The sequence below is a fragment of the Chironomus tepperi genome, unplaced genomic scaffold (assembly GCF_022539635.2).
Source record: "Chironomus tepperi strain 1889 unplaced genomic scaffold, CSIRO-AGI_Ctep_v1 contig_13, whole genome shotgun sequence".
Taxonomy (NCBI): Eukaryota; Metazoa; Arthropoda; class Insecta; order Diptera; family Chironomidae; genus Chironomus; species Chironomus tepperi.
Genome location: NW_027226135.1, coordinates 1,360,185 through 1,378,166, shown reverse-complemented (window position 1 = coordinate 1,378,166; position 17,982 = coordinate 1,360,185). Strand labels below are relative to the sequence as shown.

Below are 17,982 nucleotides of genomic sequence, written 5' to 3'. Positions count from 1 at the left end.
TAACCTCAAAATTTCTCAATTCTCTTTACTTCCAGAACCACCACTCCTTGGCAATGCCGCACCCGGCTACACATACGTTCCGACCCAAGATTATTCACAAACAAATGGCACAGTTGTACCATCAATTCCAACCCCAGGTACACCATTAACACCAACAATAACATCACCAACACTTACATCAGTTGTATCAGCTGGTGCCGAACCATGGAAGCAATCACCAACACCACCACAAAGTTTAATGAAGGAACCGCCATTAACAGCAAATCGTAATACAACAACACAATTTGCAACACAAGGACAACAGCAGGCGGCCGTTATGATGGTTTATGGACTTGATGCTATGACATCAAATACCGATAAGCTCTTTAATCTCGTCTGTTTGTATGGTAAGTTGTGGCTGCATAGTGAGGTGAATAAGAGTCGATAAAGTAGATTGTGGTGAGTTTCGTGGTGAATAGCTAGACATCGTCGGTAAAGATGACTAAATTTGAATTTTAAATGACCGTTAATGTTGTGAGTCAGTCTAAAATTAGACAGGATGTTGAGATCATAGATTGGATATGACTTGGGACTGTGCCATGATAGTTAGAGTATGAATTACAGCTTTACACCTGCTTAGTAGTGATTTATTGATGGATGTTATCGGGTTATAAGGTGTATTAAGTGATGTAGATGAAGAGTATGAGTTGGGTGACTTTCTTACTTCTCATGGCTAAGGCGCATTTGGGGAAATTACCGATAATTAATCTACAATCGTGACTCTAACATCTGGGTCCATCAGAAGACCACAGGGTGGGTCCAATAGTGGACTTAAAGTCAACCGTCATGCAACAATCGGCCAACCTCACACCAAATCCTCACCTTATTTTCCATATCTAACTTCAAATTTTATCTATTCCCACAGGAAACGTAGCCAGAATTAAATTCTTAAAGACAAAAGAAGGAACAGCAATGGTTCAAATGGGCGAACCAGTAGCTGTTGAACGATGTGTACAGCACCTTAACAACATTCCAGTCGGAAACAATGGAAAATTACAGATTGCGTAAGTATAATTTTTCTAGGGTTAATTGGACACTTAATAGGAATCAGGTGGTTAAAGGGGGACTCAAAATATGGTCTAAGGTGTATCCAAGGGTCATAGGCAGGGTTGAGACTGACATGGGAACGGATTGCTTAGCTGATTTGTGGTAATTGAGGGTGTTTCAGGGCAGTTTGCGCAGATTAAACAGTTTGGCAATTTGTGCAGTTTGGACAGTTTGGGCAGTTTTGGACAATTTAGGCAGTTTGGGCAGTTTAAGCAGTTTGGGCAGTTTGAGCAGTTGGAACAGTTTGAGCAGTTTGGCCAGTTTGGCCAGTTTGGGCAGTTTGGACAGTTTGAGCAGTTTGGACAGTTTGAGCAGTTTGGCCAGTTTGGGCAGTTTGGGCAATTTAAGCAGTTTGGGCAATTTGAGCAGTTTGGGCAGTTTGGGCAGTTTGGACAGTTTGGGCAGTTTGGACAGTTTGAGCAGTTTGGCCAGTTTGGGCAGTTTGGGCAATTTAAGCAGTTTGGGCAGTTTGGACAGTTTGGGCAGTTTGGACAGTTTTGACAATTTTGGCAGTCAGAGCATTTAGAGCAGTTAGGGCAATTTGGGCAATTTGGGCAATTAGGGCAGTTTGGGCAATTTGGGCAGTTTGAGAAGTTTGGGCAATTTGAGCCATTTGAGCAGTTTGGGCAGTTTGGGCAGTTTGGGCAATTAGGGCAGTTTGGACAATTTGGGCAATTTGAGGCCATAAATAAGCCTAAATATCTATTTTAATCCAAAATTTCACCAATTTTTTCAGTTTCTCAAAGCAAAGCTTCTTATCAGAGGTAACGAACCCGTACAGTCTTCCAGACAACAGTCCCAGCTTCAAAGAGTACACCGGCTCAAAGAATAATCGCTTCCTATCACTCGCACAAGCCTGCAAGAATCGAATTCAGCCACCAAGCAAGGTATGACTCTGACTTTAGAATAGCCGAACATAACCTCAAAAAAAATGGTGAATTTCTTTTCAGATTCTTCATTTCTTCAACACTCCACCAAGTCTATCCGAAGATCAATTGGTTGATATATTTGCAAAAAAGGACGTACCGCCATCGGCTGTACGAATGTTTCCACTTAAAACTGAACGTTCATCATCGGGACTTATTGAATTTCCATCCATTGCTCAAGCTGTACTTGCTATAATGAAATGCAATCATACGGCCATAGAAAGTAAAGGTGAGTGGAAATTGAAAGTTTTTGAAATTTTTTTTGAATGTCATTTCGTTTTTAAAATTCAAGAAATTTCAAATGTTTTCATTTCTATTTTTTTTATTCTTATTTTTAATTGAAAATTTGACTTTTTTTGATGTTTTGAAGAAAATGGTGAAAATGGTGGAAATGAAAATGTAGAAGTTGAAAATGGTGAAGTTAAAAATGGTGGAGTTGAAAAATGGTGAAAATTAATTGATGTTGAAAAAGTTGAAAAAGTTAAAAAAGTTGAAAATGTTGAAAATTTTAAAATGGTGAAAATTTTGGAGTTGAAGTTTGGTGAAAATGGTGAAGTTGAAATGGTGAAAATGGTGGAGTTGAAAAATGGTAAAAATGAATGTTGATGTTGAAAAAGTTGAAAAAGTTGAAAAAGTTGAAAAAGTTGAAAAAGTTGAAAAAGTTGAAAAAGTTGAAAAAGTTGAAAAATTTGAAAAAGTTGAAAAAGTTGAAAAAGTTGAAAAAGTTGAAAAAGTTGAAAAAGTTGAAAAAGTTGAAAAAGTTGAAAAAGTTGAAAAAGTTGAAAAAGTTGAAAAGTTGAAAAAGTTGAAAAAGTTGAAAAAGTTGAAAAATTTGAAAAAGTTGAAAAATTTGAAAAAGTTGAAAAAGTTGAAAAAGTTGAAAAAGTTGAAAAAGTTGAAAAAGTTGAAAAAGTTGAAAAAGTTGAAAAAGTTAAAAAGTTGAAAAAGTTGAAAAAGTTGAAAAACTCGAAAAAGTTGAAAAACTCGAGAAAAGTCGAAAAAGTTGAAAAAGTTGAAAAAGTTGAAAAAGTTGAAAAAGTTTAAAAAGTTGAAAAAGTTGAAAAAGTTGAAAAATTTGAAAAAGTTGAAAAAGTTGAAAAAGTTGAAAAAGTTGAAAAAGTTGAAAAAGTTGAAAAAGTTGAAAAAGTTGAAAAAGTTGAAAAAGTTGAAAAAGTTGAAAAAGTTGAAAAAGTTGAAAAAGTTGAAAAATTTGAAAAAGTTGAAAAAGTTGAAAAAGTTGAAAAATTTGAAAAAGTTGAAAAAGTTGAAAAAGTTGAAAAAGTTGAAAAAGTTGAAAAAGTTGAAAAAGTTGAAAAAGTTGAAAAAATTGAAAAAGTTGAAAAAGTTGAAAAAGTTGAAAAAGTTGAAAAAGTTGAAAAAGTTGAAAAAGTTGAAAAAGTTGAAAAAGTTGAAAAAGTTGAAAAAGTTGAAAAAGTTGAAAAAGTTGAAAAAGTTGAAAAAGTTGAAAAAGTTGAAAAAGTTGAAAAAGTTGAAAAAGTTGAAAAAGTTGAAAAAGTTGAAAAAGTTGAAAAAGTTGAAAAAGTTGAAAAAGTTGAAAAAGTTGAAAAAGTTGAAAAAGTTGAAAAAGTCGAAAAAGTCGAAAAAGTTGAAAAAGTTGAAAAAGTTGAAAAAGTTTAAAAAGTTGAAAAAGTTGAAAAAGTTGAAAAAGTTGAAAAAGTTGAAAAAGTTGAAAAAGTTGAAAAAGTTGAAAATGTTGAAAAAGTTGAAAAAGTTGAAAAAGTTGAAAAAGTTGAAAAAGTTGAAAAAGTTGAAAAAGTTGAAAAAGTTGAAAAAGTTGAAAAAGTTGAATAAGTTGAAAAAGTTGAAAAAGTTGAAAAAGTTGAAAAAGTTGAAAAAGTTGAAAAAGTTGAAAAAGTTGAAAAAGTTAAAAAAGTTGAAAAAGTTGAAAAAGTTGAAAAAGTTGAAAAAGTTGAAAAAGTTGAAAAAGTTGAAAAAGTTGAAAAAGTTGAAAAAGTCGAAAAAGTCGAAAAAGTTGAAAAAGTTGAAAAGGGTGAAAAGGTGAAAAATTTGAAAAAGGTGAAAAATTTGAAAAAGGTGAAAAATTTGAAAAAGTCGAAGTAGTTGGAAAAGTTGAAAAAGTTGAAAAAGTTGAAAAAGTTGAAAAAGTTGAAAAAGTTGAAAAAGTTGAAAAAGTTGAAAAAGTTGAAAAAGTTGAAAAAGTTGAAAAAGTTGAATAAGTTGAAAAAGTTGAAAAAGTTGAAAAAGTTGAAAAAGTTTAAAAAGTTGAAAAAGTTGAAAAAGTTGAAAAAGTTAAAAAAGTTGAAAAAGTTGAAAAATTTAAAAAAATTTAAAAAATTTAAAAACTTCAATTTAAAAAATTTAAAAAAATTTAATAAATTTAAAAAAAATTTGAAAAATTTTAAAAATAAAAAAAAATCATAAAAAATTCTTCAAAACTTCAAAAAAAAGTCAAAATAAATTTTTTAAAAAATAAAAAATTAAAAAAAAAATTAATAAAAATTTCACTTTTTTCAATTTAATTTCAGGAACCAAATTTCCATTCATCATGAAACTTTGCTTCTCATCATCCAAGAACTTGAATGTTAATTACAACAACGAAAATGAAAAAATGAACGGCGATAAACCAGATTCGGTGTAAAAAAGTTAAAAAACCACAAAAAAAGGATTAAAATAATTTAAAATTCTATAAAAAAATGTAGAAATTAACAAAAAAAAATATTCGTGATGACAAAAAAAAAAGAAAAAAAAACTTAATTTTTAAGAATCGTAAATTGTAAATTTTTTTGTTCCTCAAAATAAGTAAAAAAAAACGTTCAATTTTTAAAATTTACTTAGTTAAGTCAAACAAGACAAAGAAAATTAGTAGAAGACATTTTTAATTTTTTTCAAAATTTTTTTGAAATTATTTTGCGAATAGTTGATAGAATTTTTTCCAATTAAAGCCAAGCTTTCAATGCAATGGACGTCAATTTTGGTCAAAAATTTCTTGACAAATTTCACTTTTTTTTTAAATTCAAGTCAAATTTGACGGTCCAAAATGTTTCCTTTTGTTGAATTTTTTAATTGTTTTTTTTCAATTAGTTTTTGAGGTTAAAATTTGAATTTTTTCACTTTTTTGAAAGAAAATTTAAATTTAAAATTGAAATTTGAAGTTAAAACTTAAAATTGAAATTTGAAATTAAAATTTAAAATTGAAATTTAAAATTAAATTTTGAATTGAAATTTAAAATTTAAATTTAAATTTGAAATTTTTAAAATTTAAATTTAAATTTGAAATTTTTAAAATTTAAATTTAAATTTGAAATTTTTTAATTTTTCATTCAAAAATTTGAAAAAATTTCAAGTCAAACTTCAAAAAAAAAAATCCAAAATTTTGTTCAAAAATTTTTAAAAATTAATCCACAATTAATTGTGGACTTAAAGTTTATGCTACGTAGGATGCAGAAAAATAAAAAATTTGTGTGATTTTATATAGATTTAAAAATGTGCGTTATTTTGCGGACTCATGATAATTTTTAAATGGCTTAGGATAGTTTCCATATAGAATGTAAAAAGGAATTAGATTATATTAAATCAAAATGGCTTCATACCTAAGATTTTTTTTGAGCATGTCCTTGAGAATGTGAGGAAATAAAAAAATGTTAAAAAGTTTTTTTTGTGGATTTTAATTTTACTTTTTTAACAGTTTTGATTTTTATTAAATTTTTTTTAAATTTAAAATTTAAAAATTGAAATTTCGAATGAAAAAAAATTATAAATTTTAAAATTGTTTTGAAAATTAAAATTTTTAAAATTGAAATTTAAAATTTTTAAAATTAAAATTTAAAATTTTTAAATTAAATTTTTTAAATTTTCCTTAAACTTTTAAAGTTCTCCAGAATTTTTCAATTTTTTTTAGTTAACTAAACATTAAATTTCAAAAATTAATTTATTTGAAAATTTAAATTTTGAAAAATTAAATTTTTAAAATTTTTTGAATTTTTAATTTTTTTGAATTTTTAAAATAATTAAAATTTATTTAAATTTTTTTTAATATTTTCAAAATTTTTTAAAAATTTTTTTTTAAATTTTTTAAAATTTTTTAAAGTTAAAAAAGTCAAAAACCAAATCCACAAAAAAAAGAAAATTAAAAACTCTGCAGCTATCGGACTAGTTAAAATAAATAGAAATCATAGAAATTACTGATACGAAGTCGAGATTAAAAAAGTATTAAAAAAATTACAAAACTTATTTCAAAAAATTATACACAAAAAACATGAAAAAAGTAAAATTTAGACAATATTTTGAGAAATTAAGTAAAAAATAAAAAAAATATGCAAAAATTAGCAACGTATGAAGGTAAAAATCGAGGATTTATGTCAAAAAAAAACCGTTAAAATTTTAACAATTTTTGACATAAAAATTAAAAATAAAAAAATTCTCCAATGGCCGTAAAATAATTAAAAGAAACTTCCAGGTGGACACACGGAAGTCAAATAAAATAAAAAAGAAAAAAAAAACTTCCAGGTGGACACGCGGAAGTCAAAAAAGTACTTAAAAAAATATCATTAATGTAGAAATTCATATTAAAAAAAATTAAAAAAAAACTTTTTGTAGTAAACATTTACATATCTCAGTTTTTAGGACGCAACAAGGAAGAAATGACAGAAATTTAAACATGGTAGAAATAATTATCATTTTAGACACAAAAAAAAAATAAAGAAATTTAAATTTATAGAAATTTTCTTCAAATTTAAAAAAAGTTTAAAAAATAATAAAAAAAAAAGATTTTTGTAGAAAATTTAAAGTAAAAAAAAACGCCCAACGAAGACAAAGAATAAATCAAAGATTGAAAATTATCGCTCTCTAATTGAATTGTGAAATGGGAAATTTGAGGGGTTTTTGGGGTTATGGGGTGATTGATGGGGGTTACGGCTTGTACTATGATGATCAATAGATGCTAATTCATGACTAATTTGGCTTAAAATGTCTATAAAGAGTTGAGATTTTACTTGATAAGGAGACATTCAAGTTGACTTGACTACTAACAAGATTCAAAATCATTCAAGTTGACTTAAATTCATGAAAAATCCAAATATTCTAAAGTTGATTCGACTTTTATTTACTCAAGATGACTTGACTTCGCATTTACTCAAGTTGACTTGACTTTAAATTTACTCAAATTGACTTGACATCATGCAAAATCCGAAAAATCTAAAGCTGATTGGATTTCTCACAAAAATTAGAGTCTACTCAAGTTGACTTGGCTTCAAACAAGCATTCGAGTTTACTCAAGTTGACTTGACTTAAAATATAATTTGACTCGACTCAATTTGATTTGATTTGATTCAAACATTTTAGTCTTCACGGTAACTTGACTTTAAACAATATTCAAATCTGTTCAAGTCTTGATCAAGGCAACTTGACTCAAGTAAACTTGACTTTAATCACAATTGATTAGAATTTGAGGTCGTTTGTTGATTTCACCATCAGAATGGATGGGTCATTTATAACAAAATAAGTATCAAAAGCTTCAAAATGATATCATGAATTGATACCAATCAATGGTCGTAGTCCTGATCAATTTAATTAACTTAAATGGTTCAAAAATGATTAAAATAGATGAAAAAGTGATTTATCAGCTCCAATTAAACCCCCAAAATATTCCCAATACTCCATCAATCCCACCCCATTTCACAACATTTCTCATAAAAATCCATGCATAAAAAACTTAAAAAGTAATTAAAAAATATCAAATTATGAGGTCCAAAAATGCTTTTTTTCATTTTTGAAATGAAAATGAAGAAAAATAATTTAAAATTCAACGAATTTTTTAGCAAAAATCAAAGAAAATTTAATTAAATTTTTTGATAGCTTTGGTGATTTTGGAATGGTTTTTGTGGAAAATAAATTAAAAAATTCCATTTAAATTTTGATTTTTTATGAATTTTTTTTGAATTTTGATGTCAAAATTTTGGTGAAAATTGATTCAATTTTGAGTTAAATTTTGACAATTTTTTGGTCAATTTTAATTCAAATTTTGACAATTTTTCAAAAATAATTTTGTAAATTTTAAAAAAAAATTTTGACAATTTTTCAAAATTAGTTTTGAAAATTAAAAAAAATTCAAATTTCCATCATTAAAACTTAAATTTCTGTTCATTTTAAACCAAAAAAAAAAAAATTAAAAATTAACGAAAAAAATTTGAGATAATTTCAAAAAATTTAGCACAAAAAAAATTAATTTTTAAAATTTGCTTTTTTAAAATCCAAAAAAAAAATAAAAATTTTTTAGTAAAAAACTGTAAATTAAGAATGAAAAAAAAAACAAGAAAAATTGTGCAATAATTCAAATTTAAGAATAACGAAAAAATAGCAAAAAAAAAACTCAAAAAAATGATAATTTTCGATATAAAAAAATTAGTTCGATTTTTTTAATAGAAATTAAGTTTAAATCAAGGAAGTAAAAAAGAAAAAAAAAGTAAAAATATTCCAGTAAATTTACTCAAGCACACAACATGTTGTGGTTCATGAAACTGTGACGATTTCCAAAAAAAAAAAAATGTTAAAAAAATTAACGAAATTAACACAAAATAAAACTCAACATCGGCAGGATGCAAAACAAAAATGAAATGATACCAAACACATATATGGACTATACCTTCCACTGCTGACACATATCTGTAAGGCTACACAACAATTTTTTAACATTATTTTAACATTTTTGAGGACATTTTTAACATTTAACCTCAAAATTGTTCATTTAAGACACTTAAGACAATTGATTTAATATTACACTGTTGATCATTTATATGTGACGCACATCTGACGGTCGGTACCTACTCTACGCCTTCTCTTGAACCTACGCAACCTTAATATACAAGGAACAAGGCATTGACTATTCGCCAAATTCCGAACGGTTCCGATTAAGTTTGACCAATTCCTACTGATTCCGATTAAGTCCGATCGGTTCCGATTAAATTTGACCAATTCCTACTGATTCCGATTAAGTTCGATCGGTTCCGATTAAGTTCCGATCGGTTCCGATTAAGTTCCGATTAGTTCTGATCGTTTCCGATTAAGTCCGATCGGTTCCGATTAAGTCCGAATGGTTCCGATTAAGATCAACCAATTTTGACTGATTCCGATTAAGACCGATCAAGTCCGACAAAGTCCGAACTGTTCCGATTTGGTCCAATTGATTTCGATTAAGTTCCGATCGGTTCCGATTAAGTTCCGATCGGTTCCGATTAAGTTCCGATCTGTTCCGATTAAGTTCCGATCGGTTCCGATTAAGTTCCGATCGGTTCCGATTAAATCCGAACGGTTTCGATCAGTTCCGATTCAGTATGGAGGTACTACTGCTAAATTTCTCAACCTTGACAGTTAATATACGTCACATATAAATGATCAAATTTAATTAAATTGAAATAAATTGAAATAAATCTCAAAAAAATCCATTAAAATACTCATTAAATTTACACAAAAAAAAAAAAAACTAACCTGATTCTCTCTCTATCTCTCTCTCTCTCTTTCTCCTTAACAGATGACATTAAAATTTATAACTAACACAATGCTACACGAAAACATCCAAAAAAAAAATCTACTACCACACACAAAATATATAAAAAATAATTAAAAAATATTTAAAAATTTTTGACTAAAAAAAATTTTTAAAAAAAGTAAGTTAAAAAAGTTTAATTTTTAACGGTTAAAATTCATTTGTTTTTTAAATGAATGTTAAGTTTTTATTTAATTATTTTGAATTTTTTATAAAATATATTTTAATATATAAAATTTAGTCAATTTAACCTAAGAATAATTAAATCAACAAATTTAAGTCAATCCAAATAAATTTAAATTTTTAATTAAATTTAAAATTCTATTTACAAAATAAAATAAAAATAAAATAATTAATAATAAATTATATTTATAGATTTATTACTGGGCTGTGGATATGATGAACACTAACATAACACACAACAACATCAACAACAGAATTAAAATAAATAAATAAAATTCAGCAACACTCAACAGAACAAAATCTGGAAAAATTAAAAAAAAAACTAATTTAAATGCAAAAAAAAATTCATAAAATTGACAGAAGTAAATCATCACATTCACTAACACACAGCAAATCCCTGGATGGATGCATAGATTGATGGATGACTGACTTGATGTATGTCTGGTTTTAAGCGATGATAAATGGCATCATGATAGCATTTTAGGGATTTTTGGTTCATAGGACTGACCGAAATTTCGGCCGAAGTTTAAAATTCTGTCGAAATTTTGGCAGATATTTTGGTCGGTCCTATGAACCATAATCCCATTTTAGGACGACTAGGTGGTACTACAGGATAGATTTGACTGAATATGGCTATTGACTTAATTCTGACGAAGTCTGACCAATCCTGACTAAGTTTGATCGATTCTGACTAAAAATGGTCAATTTCGACTCGATTAGATTGATTCCGTTTAAGTTTAACCAATTTCTGCTGATTCCGATCGGTTCCGACAAAGTACGATTGAATCCGAGCAAATCCGACAAATTCTGACCAAATACGATCAATTCCGATTAAGTACGATCAGGTCCGACATAGTCCGATTGATTCCGATTATGTCTGTCCGTCTAAGTCCAATCATTTTCGATTAGTTACGATGAATTCTGACTAAGCCCGACTCATTCCTATTGGGTACGAATAAATCCGATCAAATCCGATCGAATCCAATTAAATCCGATCGATCCCGATTAAGTAATTCCGTAATTCCGACTAATTACGAAGGACTCTAATTAACTTCGAGGAATTTCGGCTTAGTCCGAATGATTTCGAATAGGCCCGACTAAATTTGATCGGTTCTGATGGAGTCCGAACAAACCCGATTATATACGATCGATTCTGAATAAGTCCGAACCATTCCGATCAAGTCCGATCAAGTCCGATTGGTTCTCATTATGTCCGACAATTATTTTCGATTAAATCCGATTGATTCCGGTTAGATTCTATCTATTCCAATCAATTCCGACTATGTACTAACTACTCCAAGTAAAATTGAAGAATTTAGGTTTAGTTTAATCGATTACGACTAAGGCCGATCGAATCCGAAAAGGAACGAACGATTACGAATAGGTACGAATAATTCCGACTAAAAACAATCGATTCCGATCGATTCCGATCAATTCCGACCTAAATCGAACTATGTACGAACGATTCCGAATAAATCAGTACAAATACGATTAAGATCAAATTACACCCAAGTCTAACTAAGAACAAAATTAGACCAAAAGCTTAATTAGAACTAAGTACAGCTTAGTATAGCTTAGTACAGCTTAGTACAGCATAGTACAACTCAGTCCACACTAGTTCAACTAAATACGATGTCATAATGATGCAATTAATCATCCCTAGAACTCCACATACATCCAGATCCAGTCAAACACAATCTTGTGTCCACTCGGGAACATGAAAAGATTAATTAACAAATTTTTAAGTTTAAGAAATCGCAACAAATCAGTTTAAAATGAAGACAAAAAGACAACAAAAAAAAAGTGAAATTTTGTTATCATTTTCAAATATTTTTTTTTTTAGTAGATGTGTAAGTCAAATGTAAGAAATTTTGAGTACTAGATGGATAGATGTCCGAACTTTTTTTAGATTTATATGATATATTATATAACAAATTCTCACCCACATATACACACACATATTGAAGACATAGAGAGAATTTTATTTGATTTTTTTTATAGTTAATTTAATTAAATTTTTTTTTGTTTAAAAAAATTAAAAAATGAAGCTTTGTTTGATTTAGTTAGAATTTTTTTTCTATTTTTCTGATTATTTTTGGGGTTTGTCCAAATGCGCAGGCCTGCAGTTTATATTGTTATAGATGTGCAGACCTGCTGCGCATCAATGCACCTATGCAAATCAAAATGCAATTGCTTGATTCGCATTCAGATGCGCAATTCTTCTGCGCATCAATTGGCGCAGATCAACTGCGCACATGTGCGCATCTAATTTTGGCAAACCCTAAATCATTTTCATTTATCACACAAATTATAGTGAAAAAAAAAAGTGAAAATTTTAGTCATTTATTTAAAAAAAAAATTATATATATTTGTTCATTAATTTCATTTATCATTGTTGTTCATTATTTATTGTAAACATTTTGAAAATTTGATGTAAAATTTGGGAAAGTTTATGAAGGAATTGATAAATGAGCTGAAATATACCAATTCAGTTGATCAATCACAAGAATCCGGCATTAGGCTGACGTGACTCTGGATTTGACACAATGTCAGAGTCATAGTAGCCATGAATCGGATTCTTGTGGATGATCAATTTAATTATGCTGTTTGACAAATCCATGTTCAGCCAAAAATATCAGAATTAAACGACTCTTTAATGAAGTTCTATCAATTATTCCAAAAAAGACCGCCAAATTTTGCATCAAAATGGAATGAATGTATTGAAATTTGATATCAAAATCAGAATGGCACAAGGTGTATAAAATAGTCTGAAAATTCAGCACTAAGAAGCTAGAGTGACTGTAACCGTTTTGCCATCATGGCTGTAGCTTTAGCCTCAAGGCAAAGTGATTTTTGCTCCAGGGTAACCTGACTGTTGCCCTGTGTCAGGGTGACTATAGCCTGTGGCAATCAGCTTAGTCATTTTGAATGAATGAAATCAAATTTCAATAAAATTTGTTAATCCAGGGGTGGTCGTTCAGTTATTACGTAGTTTTTGACCCCTTTTATCCCCACCGGATGAAAATCACACTCCCCACCCACCCCTAATAGAGTTACGTAATAAATGAACGATCCCTACACAAAAATTTCATAATTATTTTATTATTATTGTTCTATTATTATTGAATTTTATAAAAATGATTTATTCATTATTTTTTAATTCTTAATTTTTTTTTGTTATTATTGTAATTTCATTTATATATTTAAAAATAAAAAAACCGTTAAAAAAATCAATAAAGAATGTGAAAACCCGTGAAAAACTGAAAAAAAACACAACAATTTACAATTTTTTTTGATTATTTTGCCATGGCTGACTGCGGCATGAAGGCTATACAGCATCAGAATTGAGATTTTATGCTGTTTGGCTTTGTGGCAGTCGAGTTGGTCACGTTTGTCAGTATCGGAGATGAAGGATGGACACCGATACTGGAAACGGAACTGGCCGGGAGTCTTAAGGAATTTGGGACATAAAGTCACAACTTTTTATTTCAGATTATCATTTTTAATGCACATAAGTTGGATATAGCTGTGGATGTGGAGATGAATTGGTCAATTTTGGTCAATTTTTGGTAAATTTTTGATCAAATTTTGCTCAATTTTTGCTCAAATTTTGCTCAATTTTTGCTCAAATTTTGCTCAATTTTTGGTCAATTTTTGCTCAATTTTTGGTCAAATTTTGCTCAATTTTTGCTCAATTTTTGCTCAAATTTTGCTCAATTTTTGGTCAAATTTTGCTCAATTTTTGGTCAAATTTTGCTCAATTTTTGCTCAAATTTTGCTCAATTTTTGCTCAAATTTTGCTCAAATTTTGCTCAATTTTTGCTCAAATTTTGGTCAATTTTTGATCAAATTTCGGTCCACAATTTCCAACTTTTTCGTCAAATTTCCAACGAAACTTATTTTTTTGTACCTTTTTTCAGTTGAGCACTTAAATACAGACAACATAATCAAGTCAACATGACAACATTTACAACACAAACACACTTAAAATACACGAGAAATCTTCTAGGTTTATTTAACATCTGGACGCAACTTGCTTCATGCTTTATAATTGCTGTGATTTTATGATTTTAATTAAATTAATTAATGAGCGAGCCTTTTTTGGTTTTTGAAGGTTTGGAAGTTGAAGATCAGTAAAAATTGCAAGAATTTTCTCCAAATTTTCACATCAAGCCGAAATAAATTAATTTTGACAATGAAAATGGAACTTGAAGTTGACTTGAATTGACTCAAATTGAAATATTTAAATTTAAATGACTTGAGTGCAAGTTGACTTGAGTTCAAGCTGACTTGAGTGCAAGTTGACTTGAGTTCAAGTTGACTTTAATCCAAATTTAGCTGATTATTTCAAGTTTAATTGAGTTCAATTTGCATGTTTTTTAATTGCTGATATTGACTTGAGTTCAAGTTGACTTGAATTTAAATTGACTTTGATTCAAGTTGACTTGAGTTCAAGTTGTCTTGAGTTCAAGTTGGCTTGAGTTCAAGTTGGCTTGAATTTAAATTGACATCAGCTCAATTTGGTTTTATTACAAGTTGAATTGAGTGCAAGTTGACTTGACTTCAAGTTCACTTGCATTCAAGTTTACTTGCATTCAAGTTGACAAAAATGGAAGAAAATTACCAAATTAGTCATCTTCGAGTTCTACTAAAAGAAGAAAAAAAGGTCAATAGTAATTCATGAAGCAGCCTCAAACAATTCAAGAGAATAAAAAGTGGTAAAAATAAACAAAAAACAAAAAAGTTTAAAAAAATAAGAAAAAAGTGAAAAAAAAATCATGCATCATAGAAATAAAGTACCTCATGGTGCATGCTAATGATGTTTAGTAAAAGCATTGGGATCAATTTTGTAATTTTTTTATCACAAAATTTTTTGCATCGCAAAATTGACAAAAAAAAAGCAGAAAAAAAAATTTATTTTATTTAAAAATGACGAAAAAAGTTTTTGCGATGCGAAAAAAATGTGAATGAAAAATATTTTAAAATATATTTATAAATATATAAATAAATAAAAAAAGCATTAAAAAAATTCAATAGCTTAATAAATTTTCAGCAACAATAAAAAGTTAAGCAAATGTGGATTTAGGGAAATAAAAATTAAAAAATAAGCCTAAAAATTATAAATATAAATATATATATTTATTGTATGTCAATTAATGGAAAAAACAATGGAAGTAAAATTCATGTTGTAAATTTTAAGAAATTATCAACGAGATTTTTGCGCTTTTTTTAAATTCAAATTGCAGATCGAAAAATAGTTTTTTTTTAACTTTTGAAATTTTTAAATAATTTTTTAATTTTTCAAATTTAAGTAAATTGAATTTTTAATAAAAAATTAAATTAAATTTTAAAAAATTTAAATAAAATTTTGTTTTTAATTATATTTAAAAATTTGAAAAATGAAATTTTTAAAAATATTTTAAAATTTAATTTTTTTAAATTTTTTAAAAAAATTTAAAATTTAAAATTTTATTTAAATTCATTTTTAGATTTGATTTCAGTAAATTAAAAAAATATATATTTTAAAAATCTTAAAAAAATCAATTTTTAATTTAAATTGAATTTCAACAAAATTTCAATTAATTTAAAAAATTTAATTTAAGTTTCATTTGGCCTAAAATAACCAAAATTATTTAAATTTTTTAAACAAATAATTTAAAAAATTTTATTTAACATTTATTAATTAAATCAATTTTCTACAAAATGCAATCATTTTTGACAATCTTATTTAAAACTTTTTCAATTTTAATCAATTTTTTTTTAAAAATATTCCTCAACATTTTACCATTTTTCAATTATTTTTAAAATTAGCTTTTTTTAAAAAAACATTTAAAATAAATTTTTTTTTCCATTCCAAAAATAAAAAAAAAACGAAAACTGCAAAAAAAATGCTTTAAAATTTATTTTTTATATGCAAAATTCAGAAAACTTTTTATAAAACAAATTAAGCACATGTTTTTGTTTTTCATAAACGAATTAAAAATAAATTAAAAAATAAAATAAATAATTTTGTGCCAAAAAGTTAAAAGTTTAGCACAAAAAAGTAGAAAAACAAAAATAAATTTCATCACAATTTTTAGATTCGACCAAAAAATACAACAGATCCAATAACATTAACTTGTAGTACACAAATAAATAATAATAATTATAATAATTATAATATAATAATTTAAACCCCAGCGATCTTTAAGCATTTATGATGCAAAATCACTAATTAAAAAAAAATGTAGAAAAATTAGAAAATATTCTGAAATTTAAATGCATATTTGTAGATAATAGTGAAGAATTTAAGTTTTTTTATTAAATTATTTTTAAATTTTTTAAAATTGTTTAACTTTTATAAAAAAATTTAATTAAAATTAATTTCATTCAAATAATTCCAAAATTAGAACAATTTTTAACTTTATTGAAATTTTTATTTAAATTAAGTTTTACTAAAAAATAACTTTTGGAGCCGTTCGTCAATTACGTAACCCATAAATAAAGCTTGAAGTCGACTCCTACCTCTTAATCCCCACATATGCGCACTCTTTTCCATAGTGCGCTCTTCCCATATGCGCACTTTTTCCATAGTGCGCTCTTCACATATGCGCATTATTTTCCCTTGTGCGCCCTTACCACTTTTACCCTTGTGTGACTCAAGTCAGACTCAAACCATCAAGTTACGTAATATGTGGACGGTTCCTTACTTCATCTAACTTTGTTCCTAAATAGATCTTTCAATACAACCAGAAATATGAAATAAAATAAAAAAAATTGGTAAAATTTTGAATTTTTAACAATTTAAAATTTAATAAAAATTTAGTTAAATTTATTTAAATTTCAATAAAAAAAGACATTAATTTAAATTTAAATTAAAAAAAGACAGAAAATCAGAAAGATGAAAATTTTATGAAACTATTTGTCAATTATAAATGGAAGCAAGTATAAAAAATATTGAAAAAATTATACAATTTAAAAAAACATTAAATCAGACTATCGCCATTTCAAATATATGGCCGTTATTATTTGAATGAAAAAAGATAAAAACTATGTTTTAAAAAATAAAGACCGTTGAAATTTTTTAAATTCAAATAATACGTTACAAACAAAAATTCAATATTTATCCAAATTCTGATGCATGTAACTGTTTTCTTTCAAATGAGCAATGATATCAGTGATCATTTGAGTCTTAATATCATGGAATTTCATGAAAAGAATTAATAATTTTCAAAAAATATTTTTCGTGGTTTACATTTATATCAACGGTAAAATATTTTTTGAATTTTCGCATATAATTTCGAATCCTTCGAAATCAATGTCGAATCCTTTCGAAATGAAATGGCGCTAGTCTGCATTAAATATTAAAATTATGGAAACAAAAAAAGAAAAGTTTTAGAAAATAAAGTAATGAAAAATTGAAAAAAAATATCAGTTTTTTGTGTTGTTGAGTGAAAAAAAAAACTGAAAATCCATGAGTTGAGTTAATTAATTTTGAATTTACATAAACACAATTAATTGAATTAGGGAAGTTTTGTTCAATTTTTAAAATTAATTTCAATTTTTAAAAATAAATTTTTTTATTATTTATTTTTTAAGTTATTTAAATTTGTTTTAAACATTTAACTATTTGAATTTTTAAAAATATATTTGAGATTTTAAAAATTTATTTGATAATTTTTAAAAAAAAGTTTTTAATTTTAAAAATTTTTTTTAATTTTTTTTTTTTTTTTTTTTAAATTTTTAATAATTATTTGAGTTTTTTGAATTTTTTTCTAAATTTATTTAAATTTCTAAAAATTTATTTTAATTTTTTTTTAATATTTTTAATTTATTTAACTCATTAAAAATTGTTCACAATTCCCTAAAAATGTTCACAAATACCAAGAATATAACAACACATTTGCATCCATTCCCAAAAAACAATTTATATCAAAAAGAAACAATTAAGCAAATAAGTGAAAAACAAAAAAATATGAAAAATTATTTACATATCCAAAAATACATATTAAAATTTTCTAATTTTTTTCCCTATTTTTTAATATTATTTTTATATCCATATCTATCCAATTTCAAATAAAAACTCATGGAGCTATGAATCTAAAGACAAATAAATTAATTAATTAAAAAATATCAAATAACAATACACATAAATGAGGTGATTTTAAAATATTTTAAATTAAAATTCAAATTTGATTAAAATTTAAATAAAATTTAAAAAAAAATTTTAATTAAATTTAAAAATTAAAATTTTAATTTTAAATTTAAAAATTGAAATTTTAATTT

General features: G+C 26.3%; 1 protein-coding gene and 1 long non-coding RNA gene across 5 annotated transcripts in view; both read left to right on the top strand.

The window, feature by feature from the left end:
• Window positions 1-4,712, top strand: part of LOC139090512 (heterogeneous nuclear ribonucleoprotein L-like) — a 155,396-nt gene extending 150,684 nt beyond the window's left edge. For 3 of the 4 annotated variants that reach the window (XM_070640257.1, XM_070640247.1, XM_070640234.1), the window contains 5 exons: window positions 36-386; window positions 905-1,043; window positions 1,823-1,973; window positions 2,037-2,241; window positions 4,520-4,712. In XM_070640257.1, coding sequence (XP_070496358.1) covers window positions 36-386; window positions 905-1,043; window positions 1,823-1,973; window positions 2,037-2,241; window positions 4,520-4,632 — 959 coding nt within the window. In that variant the 3' untranslated portion in view covers window positions 4,633-4,712. The remainder of the gene's footprint in view (window positions 1-35; window positions 387-904; window positions 1,044-1,822; window positions 1,974-2,036; window positions 2,242-4,519) is intronic. The other variant, XM_070640241.1, reaches the window with a different exon arrangement.
• Window positions 4,713-8,370: 3,658 nt separating this feature from the next.
• On the top strand, window positions 8,371-11,839 carry LOC139091004 (uncharacterized). The gene is made up of 3 exons (XR_011544473.1): window positions 8,371-8,656; window positions 9,520-9,655; window positions 9,910-11,839. It is a non-coding gene; the product is annotated as an uncharacterized lncRNA (long non-coding RNA).
• The last annotated feature ends 6,143 nt before the right edge of the window (window positions 11,840-17,982 follow it).